We start from the raw sequence: 19377 nt of genomic DNA, 5'->3' as shown, positions 1-19377 counted from the left end.
AAAATATCACATTAAATAAGCCTTCTAAAGAACAATAAATGATTTATTTAGAAAAAAAAGAAACTTATTTCGAGAAAACACATTTTTAGTTTGATGTCTTTGGCCATTTTCCATATATTCATCTAAAATTTTTATTTCTTTTTCAAACGTAAAAGTTTGTAAATAAAAATTCTAAATATTTGAAAAATTACCAAATATAGTTTGAATGATGAAGAATCGATTTATATCAACAAATCAAAATCGATCATTTTTGTTACGTCGAGACAAATACAATCAAATCTGTCCAGGTGGACATCTGGGGGAGGAGTTTGGGGTTGCCAAATGGCCACACTTGTGCACGGAGAGGGAGAAGGGGGTGAAAATCAGATTTTTCTGTCCACGTGGTATCTGAACGGCCCCAAAGGCAATTTTAACAATTAAAGGCTCAAGTCTTTTTTACTTCTAAAAAGGATCGAGATATGTTGATCTTCCAAACATGGAGCCAAACCGATCTGCAGTAACTCGTAAGATAATAAAGTAATGGTCGAAACTAGTTTGCAGGTATTTATTGATCATACCGACTATTTGGTGAACATTATCAAAAAATGATCAAACTATAGCTTAAGTTTTAACGAAGTTAGTCTGAAAAAACATTTTCATTAAATATCCAAGAAGCGAAAACAACTCATGCGCATTAAATATAACTTTTCAGATTAGCGATACGTTGTTTGATGACAGAGATACGCACGTACTTAAATTGCATGTTTCGCATGATCCAAAACTTTTTGCCGATACATCATACTGAGGGGTGAGCCCAAACTTTTGATCAACAACTTTATTAGCTATTTTAACTGTGTAAAGCACTATGCTAATTTTAAACACAAAACTTAAAGAAATTGTTTTAACATTTATGAAACAAGGTTCCAAATACAACTTGAATTTTTAAATTCGGTCCACCCAACCCTGAGCTGATCAGTTTGAAATAAAAAGTGCGATTTTTGGAAATTTGATAAGATAAGACAAACACCGTCTTAGGACGTGGACAACTTAAGATTAACATTTAACACCCAGTACCGAGATGGGAATCGAACCCATGTCATCAGTGGACCGTCGATTACCGTCTCACCACGCTAACCACTCGACCACCGAGACGTACGTATTTTCCAACTTAAGGCCAAGATTAAGTCATTAAGTTTTTGAGGGGGTGATCCCAAACTTATGACCGGTAGCGTATATGGTCAGCATATTCTAATTCAACGCTGTAAGTACCTCAACAAAAGTTATTCGTTCCAGGGAATGCAAGTTACAGCTGTTTTAGTTTGGCGGACCGACTTTTTTTTCAGTTTTAAGCTATTGAGTGTTTAATTAATTTATTTATTGAACAAACACCCCCACCCCACACCCCCCCCCCCCCCCCAACACCCCACAAAATTTGAGAATTTGAAAGTACATCTACTAGGAAAAGTTATTAGTTTTTATATAAAATCCAGCGTTGCGAATATTTTGTAACGGTTTTTGGCCGCTTGGGGGGGTGATCACCCCGATCACCCCCCCCATAGGACCGCGCCTGGTTGTCAAGAGTATAATCTTTGGCGGCGTACAGGAGAACGGAATGTGGAGGCGAAGGATGAACCACGAGCTCGCGCGACTCTACGGCGAACCCAGTATCCAGAAGGTGGTGAAGGCTGGCCGGATACGCTGGGCGGGACATGTTGCGCGAATGCCGGACGACTGTCCTGCAAAACAGGTGTTCGCTACGAATCCGGTAGGAACAAGACGAGCGGGGGCGCAACGAGCGAGGTGGTTAGACCAAGTGGAGCGTGATCTGGCGAACGTGGGGTGCCCGAGGAATTGGAGAACGGTTGCCATGGACCGAGTGAATTTTAGGAATTATGTTCGTCAAGTTATGTCGTAAGACGGAATACTATGTAAATAAAAAAATAAATAAATAATAATTTTTGAAGATTCAAATTTTCGCCTACATAAATTTCAGTTGAATGTTACCTCATACTTGTATTCAAATTTAATATGGTAAAAATGTTAAACAATACAACGAGAAAATAAATAATGTTGTGCAGATCTTTTTGGTGAAGATCAGGAACATGTTTTTTAACAGCAAATATTTTTCATGAAGAATCAATGTAATAATGAAATTTATGTCGATAATTTTTTTAAATATAATTATACGAAAACAAAACTAGAATTCTACTTTCTATTTGTGACTTGCAGCTGAGCTGTTAATACAAACTAATTTTGATTAATAATTTCAAATCTGGAAATTGAATTGATAAGCAATCTTTATTTCTTGATCTCTTGGATTCCTGAACAATTTCAAGTATCAAATATTCGATTGTAAAATCATGGGAGATGGGTAATTTTTTCAACTCGAAAATAAAATCCAAAATTTGTTAATTTTCAATACAATATCACACATTGCTGTGTCCTGTGAAAGAGAACACTCGCATTTCTCGTGAAAAAGTCAAATTTTTATCGGTTTGTCATGTTTTGAGTTCATTGCGATGCTTAAATAACACCATTCGTCTATCTCTTACAGTCAGAGCTGCAAGTTATCTGTTTCAGACAGCCAATATCAGCCGACTTTGATACTACTAACATGTCTATGTCATGCGATACTGATTTTTGACATAACATAACCTTTATTCCCTCCACAAAAAGTATTTCGACCAAACGAATGATTTATTAGGTACACGTATTCTTAACTATCCGATTTCTAAATTAACTAAGCTTTGAAAGATTTTTAAATGTACCTTAATATTACACCTTTATCTTATCTTATTCTTATCGTTCTTGTCCAAAATTAAGTCTGTTTATTTTTAATGTCGTATTCAACTAATTTTATTAATTTTACAGTTTGAAGATAGAACGGGTGTTTTTCAGTTAATAAGGTTATTCCAATATAAAGGCTATGATCATTTAGAAGCTGGGCAGTTACAAACGTGCGTATTTTAAAAACTATTCATTTGATCGGAAAACTTTCTATGGAGTCTATTTAGCCATGTTTCGATCTGTTATTTTCACCACAGAAGCAAAACCTTTGCAAAATAATGATATTTTACACTAATTCACCTTGAAAAACCAATTGGAATCTGGTTGGAACCTTTTCATGAGTAGGCATCTCGAAGAATTTGACCTCTTAAATTCGGTTTTAACATCAATTTCCCGGTCCATCAGAACACATCTGTCACATTACGTAAAAACCGGTTGAACAGATTGCTCACTTTTAGTGATAAACTTGGTGTCTACTAGTTAGGCAACACTTTTTACCTGCCGGGAACGGATTTACTGCATAGTTAAGGGTTCTGCATTGAGTTATCCCCAATAACCATAGACTTTTTACCAAAGTTGAGATCAAGGGTTCCACTCCGATGCTTAGTTTGAACTTCGTGAGCATTCTAGAATGGCTCCTTATACTTCTTAACCATTTGGATAAAAAAAAATTTAGAAAAATCTAACAGTTCCTGAGTTTTCAAGTCGACAATGAAGAATTTTCGAGGCGATTGTGCAACATTAGTTTTACCATGTCTTTTTGCATCGTAAATATCTCTAACACACGTTAACGTACAAATCTGAAAAAAAATAGCCAAAATAGTCCATTTCATAACCAACACAATACTGCTAAATTTTTGCGAGCTCTAGTAACGTAGCTATCACCGAAATGAAGTGTCCGGATATTAAATGAGCATAGCCTTACTATTATTATTTTGAAAACTACCTATACAATAGCGAGGCAGTGAAAGATTTGTGTGTGTACAGTTTTATGAGGATTTTTAACTCAATAAGAAATCCTTCTAAGTCTTATACTGACTAAATTTAGCTCCAATTTTAAAAGCCCAAAATTAAATTTTCCCAATATTTCTATTCTTACTCACAGGAAAAGTTTTGCTAGATAAAAAATTTCCGTTATGACAGAGAATTTTCATTAACATTTCTCTGAAGGAATGCATTTCACCCCACTGTACCCAATCAGTGTTTTCTTCCACTCGCGCATATTGCAATACAACGACAAACGACAGCGACACCCCATAACCAGGAAACAATGTGCGGATTTTTCCGGTGACGATTGAATCAGTCATTGGCGCGTGTATAGTTAGTCGCTGGAAGCTAATAAGTAAGGAAAAAAAATGCTCATTTCACTCTAGCAGTCCAGAACCGAGGACCCATTCCTAATCAGGTGATGGTTAGCAACAGATCTTTTTCTTCGTTTTGTCGGAAGCTCCAAAGTCGGAAGTAGAACTTCGGGAAAGTTTTGGTCGGAGAAAATGGTTAGTTTTTTGGAAATGGTTGGCATTTATGCCTTGGTGATATTTTTATACGAAAGCCTGAGATCTCCGGCCAGCATGTTGTGCGGTTGGATTTTCTCCGATGGAAAACCGCTGAGTGTGCGCTATGGAAAATGGGCAGGTAAACGAGAGTTTGAGATTACTAGTTGAATGATCATGTGAATATGTGTCTATTTTGTGCCTAGTGATTACTGGACCTACGGATGGAATTGGAAAACAGTACGCGCTACGGCTTGCTAAGAAAGGGCTAAATATATTCCTACTGGCCCGATCGGAACAGAAGCTGAAAAGGCTAGCTGATGAAATAAAAACGAGCTACGGGGTTGAAGTTCAATGGATGGTGACAGATTTTACCGAGGGCTGGCGGCTGTACGAGTTGATTGAAAATGCAATCAAACAGTTGGATATCGGAATCTTGGGTAATTAACAGGAATTAGTATTCGTTATGGTTTTCGGTGTAACAAAATGGTGATTTTTGCAGTCAACAACGTTGGAATGAATGTTCGTCTCCCCATTCCATTCGACACTCTGTATAAAGAGGAAATGGAGCAGGGTATAGCCGTTAACATAACGTCGACCATGATGATGACCCACATTGTGCTTCCGGGGATGAAACTTCGAGAGCGTGGGCTAATCATCAACGTTTCCTCGGGTGGCGCTCGGGTTCCCTGGGCTTTGGTGAATCTCTATGGATCGACCAAGGCGTTCATCAACAGTTTTAGCCAGGCATTGCAGGAAGAGCTTGAGGGAACGGGCGTTGAAGTTCAGCTGGTGATTCCGATGTTTGTGGACACAAACATGATCGAGGAACACAAGACTAGGACTTTCCATAAGCTGTTTGCCACTCCGGTCGACCGATATGGGAAACACGTGGCGTATACGATTGGAACAACTGGATGGACCACTGGCTATTGGTATCATGGATTGCAGGTGAGTGTTCTAAGAAAGTTTTAAAATAGCTACTTCCTGGTAGAACTAAATGATAAAAATATAGGGGAGAATATCCCCATTGTTGATCCCTTTTCCTTATTTCTAACTTATCTTTTTGAAAAAAAAATATTGTAGATCGCAGTCTTTTGCATTTTCTGACAGCGTATAATTTCAAGTTTATGTACTGCATTAATTAGATCGATTCATTAACCCGTAGATGAACTAGAAACGTTTGCGTGGGACTAAAAAAATAGTGATATTTTGAAAATTGAAGGAGATGGTCCTTTATTAAAGCAGACTTGATCCATTGATCAGGATGTCCAGCTTTGGGAAAAATAAAGCAATATCTAAAGAAACAAGTTCCAATGACTTTTTAGGTCATATTAGTTATCATTTCACAGTTTATAAGTGTCAGACCTAAAAAATCTGAAAGTTTGTTTCCTACCCTATATTCATTGCATACTGAAAGGCGCAATTTTCTAATTTTCAGATGGATGCACTTTTTTGAATCGTTTTTATCAGAAAATTGTTGGGTAGATATTGGTCATTGGATAAATATTTAAATCTCGTGCTTAGCAATGATCAATATATATTCAGACGACAAATATACCTTTTTACACTCGAGGGGTCAATTGAACCCATATCATATATTTTGGGAAACTTTTTCTTTAAAAAATTGAAAATTTGAAAGTTTACTTTTGTTTTAAAAATATGGTATTAAGAAGTTCATTTTACTCTGCCGATTATAATAAATATTTTTATACCTATTTTTTCGTTTGGGAAACATTTTAAAGTGCTTAAAAAAGATCTTCAAAACACATTTTGATAAATTTTTCAAACAAAGTAAATAAAAGTTAGTTATAAGTAAGTAGTAGGACGTAACAAAATGTAAAAAAAATCAAGAGGGATATTGCTTTATTCTATAAGGCGAATTTTTTTCGAAAATTTGATTTTTGTAAGACATTTCAGATTCGAGATATAGTTGAGGTATCAAGTATGGTCATTCTCCTCTACATATGAATCTTTCGATTTTGTTAACACGCCCGAACAGTTGAGCTTGAGCTTGCTGTCAACTATGGTATGCCTGGCCAATGGCATAATGTTTGCACTCCGTGATTGGTTCGAAATAATCCATATTAAAAATCAATCAAATGAAAGGTGCTGGGAACAAGCATCAAAATCTCAATGTACACTTTTGAGAATTTCCTACTTTAAAATGAATCAGGCTGTACGCCACCCCTCCACAAATCTTCACGCTGGATGTTTAAGGTAAAGATAGTGCGGCATGGAGAAACATCTTGATAGACGATTAAGCCACCTGAGAGGGGCATTACAGGAATAAAGTTACAAACCACTGAGAAGGGCAGTACACGAATTAAGATACAAACCCCTTAGAGCGGCAATACAGGAATAAAAGTACAAACCCTGGATAGGAATAAAGGTTCAAATCCCTTAGAGGGGCAGTACAGGAATAAGTGTACATACCTCTGAGACGTGCAGTACAGGAATAAAGGTACAAAAACCTGAAAGGGCAGTACAGAAATAAAGTACAAACCTTTGAGAAGTGTAGTGCAGAAATAAAGGTTCAAACTCTTGAGAGCGGCAGTACAGTAATAAAAGTACAATTCCCTGAGAGGTGCAATACAGGAATAAAGGTACAAAACCCTGAGAAGGGCAGTACAGGAATAAAAGTACAAACCCCTGAAAAGGGCAGTACAGGACAAAAAGGAACAAACCCCGGATAGGGGCAGTACCGAAATAAAGGTACAAACCCTTGAGAGGGGCAGTACAGGAATAAAGGTACAAAAGCCTGAGAAGGGCAGTACAGGAATAAAGGCACAAAACCCTGAGAGGGGCAGTACAGGAATAAAAGTACGAACCCTGGAAAGGGACAGTATCGAAATAAAGGTTCAAACCCTTGAGAGGGGCAGTACAGGAATAAATGTACAAACCCCAGAGAGGAGCAGTACAGGAATAAAGATACAAAACCCTGAGAGGGGCAGAACAGAAATAAAGGTACAAACCTTGGGGAAGGGTAGTACCAACCCCCTGGCAACTAGACAGTTCTGGTGAGTTTCGTGCGCCTGATAAAAAATCGCAGATGTCACACGTGTGCCGCTTGTTTACGTACTTTTAGAGCCATGCGTATGGAAAGGGCACATCATAAAATACGGTGCGAATCAGGCAAATTCATATCTTTCGAATGAATGAAAAAATATTAAAACCGAAATTATTATTCTCATTCCACGTTGTACCTGTTTATTTATTGTACAGGAACAGTTTTTCCATAAAACGGGTAAAGGTTCTGCTATAACGTGAAAGTTTTGTTATTCTAAAGTTTTCATATGTATCGCAGTTTATGAAAATCACTTGATGATTGTGATGTGGTAATGTTCTGTTTTACTTTTATTGTGTACGATTGTCCTCAATAATTTCGATGGAAGGGCTTGTCCCAAAAAACTGCCGTAAATCAGTGAATTATTTTGATCAGTCCAGAAGTTCAAGACACAATGAAGGAAACACAGATTTACGTCTGTGTATCGTTTGCTTCAACTGAACTTTCGAAAAAAGATTCACTTGACATAACTAAGCTAAATTTTTAATTCGAATGGTGTGTTCATTTGTTAAATCAATTAAAAGAAAACAAATTTCAATATGCGTCCTTCCGACAGGTTAAGTCGCTTGATTTTCGATTTGACAGAACCAGAGAACCATAAAAAACTGGCACACGCAATTTGTCTGGGAAACGTCAAGTTGCCAGGGGGTTGGGTAGTACAGAACTAAAGGTTCAAACCCCTTAGAGGGGTAGTACAAGAATAAAAATAAAAACTTCTGGGAGGGGCAGTACAGGAATAAATGTTGAAACCCCGGAGAAGGGCAGTACAGCGTAACAGTACAAACCCCTAAGAAGAGTAGTACAGGAATAAATATACAAACTCAACAACAGAAACAACACATGTGAGCCCTGATTGGGTGATTTTTTGCCGAATCGAACACCATTTCATGTGTTCGACCCATCCGTGTTACAATTTGGGTAGGAATGCGATGAGTTTTTTCATCGCTTCGTATCAACGTTGAAACGGCGAGCGGCAAAGAATCACGCAGTTAGTTCAAAAGCTTTTTACAAAAACAGAAGCCCTGCTCACATTTCACCGGCTGTTCAATTTCTTCTACCCAAAGCATCACTCTACATTATTCAATTCTACTTTGAATTTTATAACTCGCTGAAATGGCAAAAAATAAATAACAATATAACCTCAACAGATAAGAAAACGTGTTTCAACTTCTATTTGGAAATTCATCAAACGAATTAAGGCTTGGAAAAGGAGTGACGAAACTAAGCACAAACTAAAAAATTCTTAAATTACGGATGTATTTCCTGAGAGGCCCTGTACGTCACATAAAACGGGTTACGCTCCTTTACTCAAGTTCTTCACGCGTTTGAAATCTGGAGGTCATTCACTCCACTTTAACGCTCCGAGAATGAGTAGAGAGTAGAGTAGAGTAGAGACCTATGCTCCAAATATTGTAAAACATATTAAAACTCCTCATTGAACCTAAAGGCCTTAAAAGGTATAAGGATAACAAGAAAAATACATCCTTTTCCTTCTGGTTTGCATACCATCCGGGCGCACAGCTCGGTAAATATAGATTTTGTATGAACCTGGTGGCTCAAATAGCCCAGAAGCTCAGAATAGCCCAGAAGCCTCAGAGTTCGGACATGCAGGGTTTTACTGTATAACTTTTCTCATGACTTTTTGAAAAGATGATCTCAATGTACTCTTTTTGATGTTACGGAATATGGTAACCCTAGATGAACTTGGCCTCATATAATTGAATATTCAGATTTGCTGTTGTTATCAAACCTATCTATTTGAAAATTTTGTTGACACTTTTAGCCCTTTTGTTCTGAAGACGTCATATGGGCTAATATGACCCGAAGCGCAAATTTATGATGAACTGAGCTTTTTGAGAGGCCAAGTATGTTCTATGAAAATTATAATCAAATAAACAAAAAAAACCTAAAATTTGAGTTATAAAAACCGGTACATTAATCCTCATATATCCCTTAATTTTTTACCCGTAACAGTACCTGGAGTGTTAATTTGACACTCCTGACTAAAACCAACATTTCATTTTGTTTCCCAACCGATTTAAAAAAAAAACATTCAGTCCTGAAAACCTCTTAATGTTACTCAAATATGTTTGTCAGACAATATTAAGCTACAACATTTGAGTTTTCCGTTATTCAAAGCCTTAGAAAAAAAAAATCCGAAAAACAAGCTATGGGAAAAAGACTGTCGATCAGCTGCAGAATGCTCTAAAAATATTTCACTTTGTGTCCAAGAAAGCTCAGGATATATTTTTTTGAAATTTTCTAAGATCATGACCACAAAAAAAATGTAAAAAAAATTACGGGAAAACCCGTGCTTTCCAATCAATTAATCGTCAAAATTGTTCAATTCACACCAGATAAATTTTGAAAAGAGGTTTGGAAAGTTGACACAATTTGGCTCATTTATTCACTTTTAGATTTTCAAAATACGAAACAAAGAATTTTTTACGAATTTTCCAAGTTAGCTGTTTTTCGAACCTTTTGAAAATTTGCAATTTCTCAGATTTTCTAAGACTTAAATTCAACGTTACATTTGATTGAGATTTTATAAACGCGGGATTTCCGTAATAAGTTTATATTCACCAGAAAGATAATTTCATATCAATTCTAGGGGTGAATTTATATGACCGTGGCAATACTTTTCAAAAAAAATGATAAATAAAAATGTGTTAAACTTCCGAACATTCATAAGTCAGTCATATTACATACGTTTCCAGATTTTTTTCTGCATGTATCCGAGACGAACACATCTTAACTCAAAACTCAAAAGCAGATTTTAAATCGTTTAATTAAACTTGCTCAAAAATTCAGTTTTGGAAGCGCAATAAAATTTTTAACAACACAATTTGTTTTATTTAATTGATTTGGAGAATAAATTGAATAAATCCGGGCTTTTGTTCAATAAATTCCAGGCAACCGGACCGGACCGGACATTTCCCAAATTTTGTGATAAAAATCCGGGAAAGCCCGGATAAAACCGGGCAATCTGGCAACCTGACACTAGCAGCTGCTTGTTCGTTCCGAAATTGAGTGGGACTGGGCGACAAAAACGACCAAATCGTAAGGTGGTTCGTACGAGTTTAGTATTCTGGCGTTCAACGTTGGCTACACTCCTTTCTATCTGCGCCAAAATCCCTGATCCTATACCTAACTTTGTCTAGGGTGATTTGCTAATCGTTGTCCCCTTACCCATTGTTATTGGCTTTTCTAGTTGATGCTTTTCGGTGAATTTGAAATTCAATAAAAACAATTCTTTTGACGTTTCGGCCATTGTTGCACAGCATGACTTAAATTGTCAATATTTCAGCTGTTTTTAAACTTTTTCCCGAAAATTATACTGAATCATGTGAATTGTTAATTTTGCATGTTTTTTTCGCACGATTTTTGTGCTAATTATTAAACAAAACCCTAAGATTCCTTCCACGGCAAATAAGGTTTTGCGTCAGAACAAAGCATTTTTCGTATCGGGTTTCTTCACGAAACGTTTATTGGACAATTTTAACACCATGGTTTTGGAAAAAAATTACGATCCATACATAACCAGAGAAAATATCGAATCGTGCAACAATTGGTCCGCTCAATCTCATTCTTTCCCATTGTTGTACATAAGTCCACTGCAAGATTTGTATGGAAATTTCAAATTTATTAATTTGTATATCTCCAAAAACTTTTTTTACATGTTTTTACTGCCAAAAATAGCAATAAAATTTTTGGAAAATTCAGAACTCAATAAATTAGTCCTGAATTAGCACAACGTGTTTTGATTTGTACGAGAAATGAAAATTTTCATTTGGAAATCACCATGTATTAAAAATTCAAAAACTTTATTTTCTGATTTTTGAAATATTTTTTGGTTCTTGAAATACATTTCATGTGAACAAAAACAAATCCTAAATTGTACTTCAGAAATGATATTCGCTGTCATACAAAACATCAAAAAAAAATGTGTTTTTGTTTGCTAATTTGAAAGCTGTTTTACCGTAGGATGGAAATAAAAACCGCAATGAACTGCTTTTCATAGCCAATGAGTTTGTTGATTTACCTTCGCGAAACCATGTCAAAAATTATTGAAAGTTCCAGCAAACAAAACCTGCAATTTTACAATACTTTTCAATGGATTTGGTTTTTTTTTTAAATGGTTATAACTTTTTTCGTGAAATACTTTGCATCTCCTCATGTTGCCAAAAAAAAGTAGCTCAACAATAGGTAAAATGAGTATCTTATCAAAGAAAAACTTCCTTTCAAGCTTATTTGAATTTTCTGAATGATTTTATTTGCATTTTTTTCTTGCATACAGATTTCCATAAAAAAATTGAACACGTTCATTGATTACATGCAAGTGAAAAAAAAACTCGAATTGTCTTTTAATATGACATTTTTTGGTAAATAAGTGGATATTTACGTTTAAATATTAATTCAAGTAATTTCTGTTTCCTAATTAACTGCTTTCCACTCAGAGTTTCCATATTTTTACATTTATTCAAAGGCACTACATATTTCTATGAAAATATTTTTTCTATCTTCAAATATTTAAATTAAAATAATGAGATTATGAATTTCGTAGAAAAACATATCTAAAGCTTAGTTCTTTTAGAAACGGGACAGTTACGAATACGTGTATCTCAAAAACCTTTCGTTTGATCTAAATACCTTCTATGAAGGAAATGAAGGTAATCTTATGATAATTCATGAAAAAATTTGAAAAAAATTATTTATCGTTTTTTTGTAAGAATAAATTCTACTTTATTCTTTCTACCTCCCTTCGGCCAGCGCACGCTTTTTTTAGTCATGATAATGATCAGTTTTTCAATCTAATACTTCGTCTAATCTGTATTTTAGGTGGCTACATCCCCTCCTTCAATTTCTGATACTTTTCGAACCAATACTTCTCTTTTAAAAGAAACTGAGGCCACTTTAGTGGATACAGCTGTTTCAAAATTAACAAATTTGATTATTTTTGAGCCACTTTTTGTGCGTTTTTAATGGAATTTCTGCTGGCAAAATCTGGCAATAACGAAGTTAAACCATGAGGAGATTGAACTTTAAGTATAATCGGTTAGTATAGATCGTAGGTTGCGAAGGTACATAAAAGATTACTATTTTTAGGCTTTTGAAAAGAGTGAAAATCATAGTTTTCGTTTTGAAAATTGTTGTTTTTTTCCACAGGAGCCAAATTCTGGCAAATCATTATATTTTATACAAAATAACCAGCAAATACATACTTTAATATACTCGGGACCTTGCCATGAGAAGACGTGGTATAGGATTCTAACGCTGGAATTTGTTTAAAATAGGGTATTTCATAAGTTTTGTCGTTCATCAGAAATCATCTGTCCCATAGCTTCGGAACCAGATATACAGCTTACGAGCTGTGGATCTAGCAAAAAAATTTTGTTTGAGGTTAGGTTTGAATGACTCATTAAGAGGCAACACTTTAAGCTTATCGGAGAAATTTTTTTTTTTGGAGTTTCAGCGATCTACCCTTAGTTTTTGGCTTATTGAAAATTAAAAATGCTGATATGAGACTTGACTTCACTGATGACCCTTAGCCGAAGTTGCCGATCATATGCTTCACTCCAATGGTTGATTTGAACTTTGTGGACATTTTTGACAGTATTTCCATACTTTTCCACCACTCACACACAGTAGTTCTTCGAATAATCAACGGTTTTGTCGGCTATCAATTTGATAATGATGGATTTTGAAGGAAACTGTGCAAAATTATTTTTTTCTTTTTCTCTTGCATCGTAAATATTTCAAAAAATTTTAAATTTTGAAAAAAAAATAGGTCGGATAGTACTTTTTACAGGCGACAAAATGCTGTCAAAATTTTGAATGTCCGAATACTAGTAAACGAGCTATTAGCAAAAGAAAGTGTCACATTTCTAAAAGAACTAAGCTTTATGTATTAAAAAGTCGGACAACTTGCAATGTCCGAAAAGTGTCAAAGTCACTTAAACTTCTTTGGCTTTGAGGGACTACTTTTTTATCAGATTTATTTTGAAATCTTTTATCCCGACCATTCACTCAACATTTTATACAAAGTATATATACTTTGTTCTAAAAATCCTGTTTCTCAAGTTTCGAGACGAAAAATTTAAAAGAACTGTATTTCATGTCAACAGAAAAATAAACTGTCATAACTTCTTGAAACTTAATTTGATCAAACAGTTTTTCAGCCAGAAAATTGATGGGAAGGATTGCAATGTGAAATGAATGTTTCTTGAAGATTTATGACATGCTTCAGAGGTTACATTTATTACAAATAATCCCACTTTCATGAAAACGATATTCAAAATAAATAAACTTTTTGAAAAGATATATTCAATAAATCAGACGAACGATCTGAAAGTTTGGCGTGGTTGAGTCCATTTTTCAGCTTTAAATTGATATTCATTATGTAAAAATCCTATGTAAAAGTCCTAAAGCAATTATTTTTTGAAATCCCATTTTCTTCATAAGGGTAAAGAGGGGCAAAACATATCGCGTCCTTTTATCCTTTCACCCGTAAATGGGCACTTGAAAAAAGTTTTGAATACCTTTCAGTTCCTTCTTTGGGATTTCAATGAAACACAATTTTATGTTGGTAGGATATATATATATATATATAGAAAAATCTCAATTCTGGACAAATAAGGTCAAATAACACTTCACTCAGATGGCTCCGGTTAAATTCAGCGGCAGATTTGAGTTTCTGATGAAATTTAACGTGTGATAAAAGCTATTCCAGACTTTCAAATTGGCGGCTTCGTGATTTTTTTTTCGATTTTGGGTCAAAATTTTCCCATTGTGTGAACGGTTTATATGGAAGAACCCCCCTCAAAAGGGGCCGCCTCCCAATTGGATTTCATTTGAACTAGAATTTCTCATCATAAGCTTTCGTAACAAATATCAGCCTCTTTGAATATGTAGTAGCTGAGCCTTAAGAAGATTTTTAAAATGTTCAACCATTGGAAAAAATCGGACAATATTAGGCACGATGTAAATTTTGCCTGTGCAACTATTAGGCATAGACAAGCTGTTTTAAATGATTTTTAAATTTTTATATCACCACCACCATATCATTCGACCACTTGAACTTTTGGATCTTGTTAACCAATCTTGTGTAAGTGCAATCGACAAAAAAATCGAGTTGTTTCTTCTGAGGAACCGAGCTTGCTAATGGTTTTTGTGCCAATTTATAATTTCTGTACACTGAAAATCGAAAATACCCAAACTTGAGAACTGCCACCCGCCAAACCTGAGTTTGATATTGACAAGTCAAGCTTGTGAAAAAATCACAGCTTGAAAATAAGCCAAACTTGTCCTTCAAGCGGAGAACTTTTTTTTGGGGGGGGGGGGTTTTTGATGTAAGCGAATCTGATTCTATTACCTCATCGTGGCAGATTTAGGTTTGGGAGGTAAGTTCAAAGCGGAGAACTGTTTTTTTTGGGGGATAACTTTTATTCCCGCTTCATTCGCAGAAAGTCTCGCATATACGATGATGTAGTTGACTCTCTCAACAATTCCTCGGTGGTCGAGCGGTTAGCATCCTGGGATGGTAATCGCAGTGCCATTGCAGGTATGGGTGTGATTCTCGTACCTGCAGTAAATATTTTTGTTTTGATTTCCTTTTTATTGCGGTATTAGAGTTTGGGGGATAAGTTCTCCTTTAAGAGCTTAACTTTGTGTTAAGCCACCAATAGCCAAACCTGTAGGGAGGGAGTTTCATACGGGTTGGCGGGGAAAGTTCTCATGTTTGGGTATTTTTGAGGTTCAGTGTAAAAGAAATTTTCCGCTGAACAACTTTGTCGTAGGCCATAACTACGTATCTTATTAGGCAAAAAAGTTATTAGCTGTTTAACAGGTGCATGTCTTTTGGCATTGAATAACAATAAATTCAATTGACACCACTGCTTGTGCCTCGTGAAGTATTACGACGAGGAAGAATGACCTTAATGGGTTAAATTCCTATAAAATAAGGAAAAAAAGTGAAGTATTACTTAAAAAGTAGTAATGCAATACCTCGCTAGAAACCCATTGTATCAGGAGTCTTTTGAAAAAAATTTCAAAAGTCATATTTTACAACTTTGACGGATTAATAATTAATTTTATGTAAAAGATTCATAAACTTTCTTATTATTTGTTTTTATTTCATTTCAGTACACCTTAACGCGGGTCTTCCCCTTGTTTATCGCCATCAAGATTCAAACCATGTGGATGCGAATGTTGATCAAACCAAAGCAATAGCAGCTGTTTCCGTATGTTGTTTTTTCTACCCTTATTTATTCCTTCTTCATCACTGAATCAAACCGGTTTGGAAGTGTCGAAATTGTAACAACGCGATGTACAAAGCCCATTGAATACAAATGAGATATAGAAATTTCGTTTCGAATTTCACCTTTAAATAATTGTACTTTTCTAGATATGGAAACAAATAAACATTTTTTTTATAGAATTATACCGTTTATTTCAACTGTTTTATTTGGAATATTATCTGATATTCTGATTAGAGATCGTCGTACATTTATTTTCAGCTAATAAAACTGAGAAAATAATCCCTTTTCCTCACTTATTTAAGATTCATTCCAACTTTACCCTTTATTTGACTTTGTTTTAATGAATCTCAAAGCCAAACCAATTGTTATCGTTGAGACCCATTCTGGAATCATCCTGATGATGGTTATCTGGAAATGAATAACATTTTATAAATTATGAAATTATCACATTATAATATTATAACATTATAACATTATAACATTATAACATTATAACATTATAACATTATAACATTATAACATTATAACATTATAACATTATAACATTATAACATTATAACATTATAACATTATAACATTATAACATTATAACATTATAACATTATAACATTATAACATTATAACATTATAACATTATAACATTATAACATTATAACATTATAACATTATAACATTATAACATTATAACATTATAACATTATAACATTATAACATTATAACATTATAACATTATAACATTATAACATTATAACATTATAACATTATAACATTATAACATTATAACATTATAACATTATAACATTATAACATTATAACATTATAACATTATAACATTATAACATTATAACATTATAACATTATAACATTATAACACTTTTCCACTATAATTTGGCCATCACCTGAAGTGCGTGAAACCAGTGGCCCATTGTTTGTGATGTTTTTCCGATCAGCCAAGCGGCAGCTTTCCCGTAGGGCTTGACATCAGTCGAAAGCAACGCCCACACTGGATTCGTGTGATACGATTTGGTCATGTTTGTATCGACAAAAAATGGGCTGACTCGTTGAACCTCGACTCCGGTTCCTTGCAGCTCGAACTCCATACTATGGGTCAGGTGCTGAATGAATGCTTTGGAGGCGGAATAAACCGACAGATACGGGACAGTCAAGAATGCGGAAGTCGAACTCATGTTAACGATCATCCCCCGACGACGGCGCTTCATTTCCGGAAGTATCATGTGGATTAAGCGCAAGGTTGGCTGCAGATTGACCGTTAGTGTTTGGTCCAACTCATGAATCTCCAACTCATCGATAGAAGCTGGGTTTTTATGAACCATTCCAACATTGTTGACGAGAATTCCGACTTCCAAAGTTGACAGTTCCTTTTGAATCCGTTCATAAACAGCATTGCCCTCAGCAAAGTCCACAACCATCCATCGCACCTGGACGTTACACTCGGCGCAAATTTCCTCGGCCAGCTTAATCAACTTAGACTCGGTTCGCGATATCAGCATAACATTCATTCCCTGCCGGGCCAGATTCAACGAATACTCCCGTCCGATTCCATCCGAGGATCCCGTTATCACTGCCCAGGCTCCATAGCGTTCACTCAGCGACTTCCGGCTTCCGAAAAGTGTGCTCCAAACGATTTGCACCGGCGAGTAAAGCGTCTTGATCAAGAACTGAGCACACGCGTACAGGCCTACATAGCCGAAAAAAATGGCCAATGAACTTCCCGCGACAAACAACATCTCAACTAGGACTGATTCGATTCAATGATCCTTACTGATGCACTTGAAAATCTGTACTACACACTGGGTACAACAATTGAAAACGCGCTTAGACAGTGCCCGGTTCAACTAAGGTTAATCCATAACCGGTTCGAATTGTTGATAAGGACAGAACTCTGTCTGTGCCATTGACTAGTGAGCTAGAACATCGATTAACTAGAATGTTTTGGCGACGACGACGACACGATCGGCAGGATGCTGGTGCTGTATGACGTGATTCGAGACTTCAAACCGCCATGTACGACGTAAATCATGACCCGCCCACGACTGAACCCGGCAATTACTAGTTTCTAGCTCTCAGTGTGCGCTCCTGGAGCACCGATTTCAGGAACCGAACTCTCTCAGTTGGGTTCGATCGGAGGCAATCCGGTGATTAGTAGCAGTTATTAGTAGATTTAAGCACTCGATAAGTCCGCGGATGCCGATGTGGGGAAACTGGAAGTAACTGTAAGTGATTCATTTTAAAATGCGCACCGTAAAGCTAGTGGACTTTGAACAGCACTCGTACCGTGTTGATTGATGGCGGTTGAGTTACAAATTAACGATTCAACACGTTGATTAACGATCGTTTCTAGAAAATAGAAAGTGTTTGCAATGACCATATTTAACGGTTCTGCTAAGAACGAACGTCTAGCGTGTGTTCTAAAAGCAGTGAAATTAAACAACAATGTTTCTGGGAATGCCGGGCGGCTGAAACAGTGAGAAAACGATCGTTCAAGAGAACTTATGGAAATTTTTGATCTGTTAATAGATTCACAAAAATTCAAATCGAATTCTCATTTATCGTGTTAAATACTATATTTTTGCTACAAGTTCGAGGTAACGATGATTGCAAGGCGGCACTCAGGGAATCTGCGTGTTGGCTAATGATAATTTTGTGATAGATTAAATCAAACTGGAGGTAACTAGTCTTACTCTCATAGCTGAACATTCCAGATTGAAAAAATTTTGTAGAGCAACTGACATAAGTATAAATCGATCATTGATAAAATGATTAAAATTAAAGACCTAAAGAGACACAAAAATAACCCAGCAAAATGGACAAAAGTGACAAAAATGACAAAAATGACAAAAATGACAAAAATGACAAAAATGACAAAAATGACAAAAATGACAAAAATGACAAAAATGACAAAAATGACAAAAATGACAAAAATGACAAAAATGACAAAAATGACAAAAATGACAAAAATGACAAAAATGACAAAAATGACAAAAATGACAAAAATGACAAAAATGACAAAAATGACAAAAATGACAAAAATGACAAAAATGACAAAAATGACAAAAATGACAAAAATGACAAAAATGACAAAAATGACAAAAATGACAAAAATGACAAAAATGACAAAAATGACAAAAATGACAAAAATGACAAAAATGACAAAAATGACAAAAATGACAAAAATGACAAAAATGACAAAAATGACAAAAATGACAAAAATGACAAAAATGACAAAAATGACAAAAATGACAAAAATGACAAAAATGACAAAAATGACAAAAATGACAAAAATGACAAAAATGACCAAAATGACAAAAATGACAAAAATGACCAAAATGACCAAAATGACAAAAATGACCAAAATGACCAAAATGACAAAAATGACAAAAATGACAAAAATGACAAAAATGACAAAAATGACAAAAATGACAAAAATGACAAAAATGACAAAAATGACAAAAATGACAAAAATGACAAAAATGACAAAAATGACAAAAATGACAAAAATGACAAAAATGACAAAAATGACAAAAAAGACAAAAATGACAAAAATGACAAAAATGACAAAAATGACAAAAATGACAAAAATGACAAAAATGACAAAAATGACAAAAATGACAAAAATGACAAAAATGACAAAAATGACAAAAATGACAAAAATGACAAAAATGACAAAAATGACAAAAATGACAAAAATGACAAAAATGACAAAAATGACAAAAATGACAAAAATGACAAATGACAAAATGACAAAAATGACAAAAATGACAAAAATGACAAA

At 35.1% G+C, this 19377-nt stretch overlaps 2 protein-coding genes across 2 annotated transcripts; one reads left to right on the top strand and one right to left on the bottom strand.

Annotated features, from left to right (window-relative positions):
- Positions 1–4092: 4092 nt before the first annotated feature.
- Positions 4093–15775, top strand: LOC129746087 (hydroxysteroid dehydrogenase-like protein 1). Its single transcript, XM_055739548.1, has 4 exons — positions 4093–4401; positions 4466–4699; positions 4762–5210; positions 15469–15775. The coding sequence occupies exons 1-4, from the start codon at positions 4260–4262 to the stop codon at positions 15553–15555; spliced, it is 912 nt and encodes a 303-aa protein (XP_055595523.1). The 5' UTR covers positions 4093–4259; the 3' UTR covers positions 15556–15775.
- LOC129746086 (putative steroid dehydrogenase 4) lies at positions 15775–17653 on the bottom strand. The gene is made up of 2 exons (XM_055739547.1): positions 16484–17653; positions 15775–15992 (listed from the first exon to the last, which is right to left on the bottom strand). The coding sequence occupies exons 1-2, from the start codon at positions 17330–17332 to the stop codon at positions 15900–15902; spliced, it is 942 nt and encodes a 313-aa protein (XP_055595522.1). The 5' UTR covers positions 17333–17653; the 3' UTR covers positions 15775–15899.
- Positions 17654–19377: the final 1724 nt, after the last annotated feature.

The sequence above is a fragment of the Uranotaenia lowii genome, chromosome 2 (genome assembly GCF_029784155.1).
Source record: "Uranotaenia lowii strain MFRU-FL chromosome 2, ASM2978415v1, whole genome shotgun sequence".
NCBI lineage: Eukaryota > Metazoa > Arthropoda > Insecta > Diptera > Culicidae > Uranotaenia > Uranotaenia lowii.
Note: the sequence above shows the minus strand (reverse complement) of the source record. Positions and strands in the feature narration are given on the sequence as shown.

What these genes read in the sequence shown, in the direction of transcription:
- LOC129746087 (XM_055739548.1), top strand. Translation starts at nt 4,260, where the DNA reads ATGGTTAGTTTTTTGGAAATGGTTGGCATTTATGCCTTGGTGATATTT. An exon ending in GCGCTATGGAAAATGGGCAG is followed by an intron (nt 4,402 to 4,465) that starts GTAAACGAGAGT and finishes TTTTGTGCCTAG; the next exon opens with TGATTACTGGACCTACGGAT. An exon ending in GTTGGATATCGGAATCTTGG is followed by an intron (nt 4,700 to 4,761) that starts GTAATTAACAGG and finishes TGATTTTTGCAG; the next exon opens with TCAACAACGTTGGAATGAAT.
- LOC129746086 (XM_055739547.1), bottom strand. Translation starts at nt 17,332, where the DNA reads ATGTTGTTTGTCGCGGGAAGTTCATTGGCCATTTTTTTCGGCTATGTA. An exon ending in ACTGGTTTCACGCACTTCAG is followed by an intron (nt 15,993 to 16,483) that starts GTGATGGCCAAA and finishes ATTCATTTCCAG; the next exon opens with ATAACCATCATCAGGATGAT.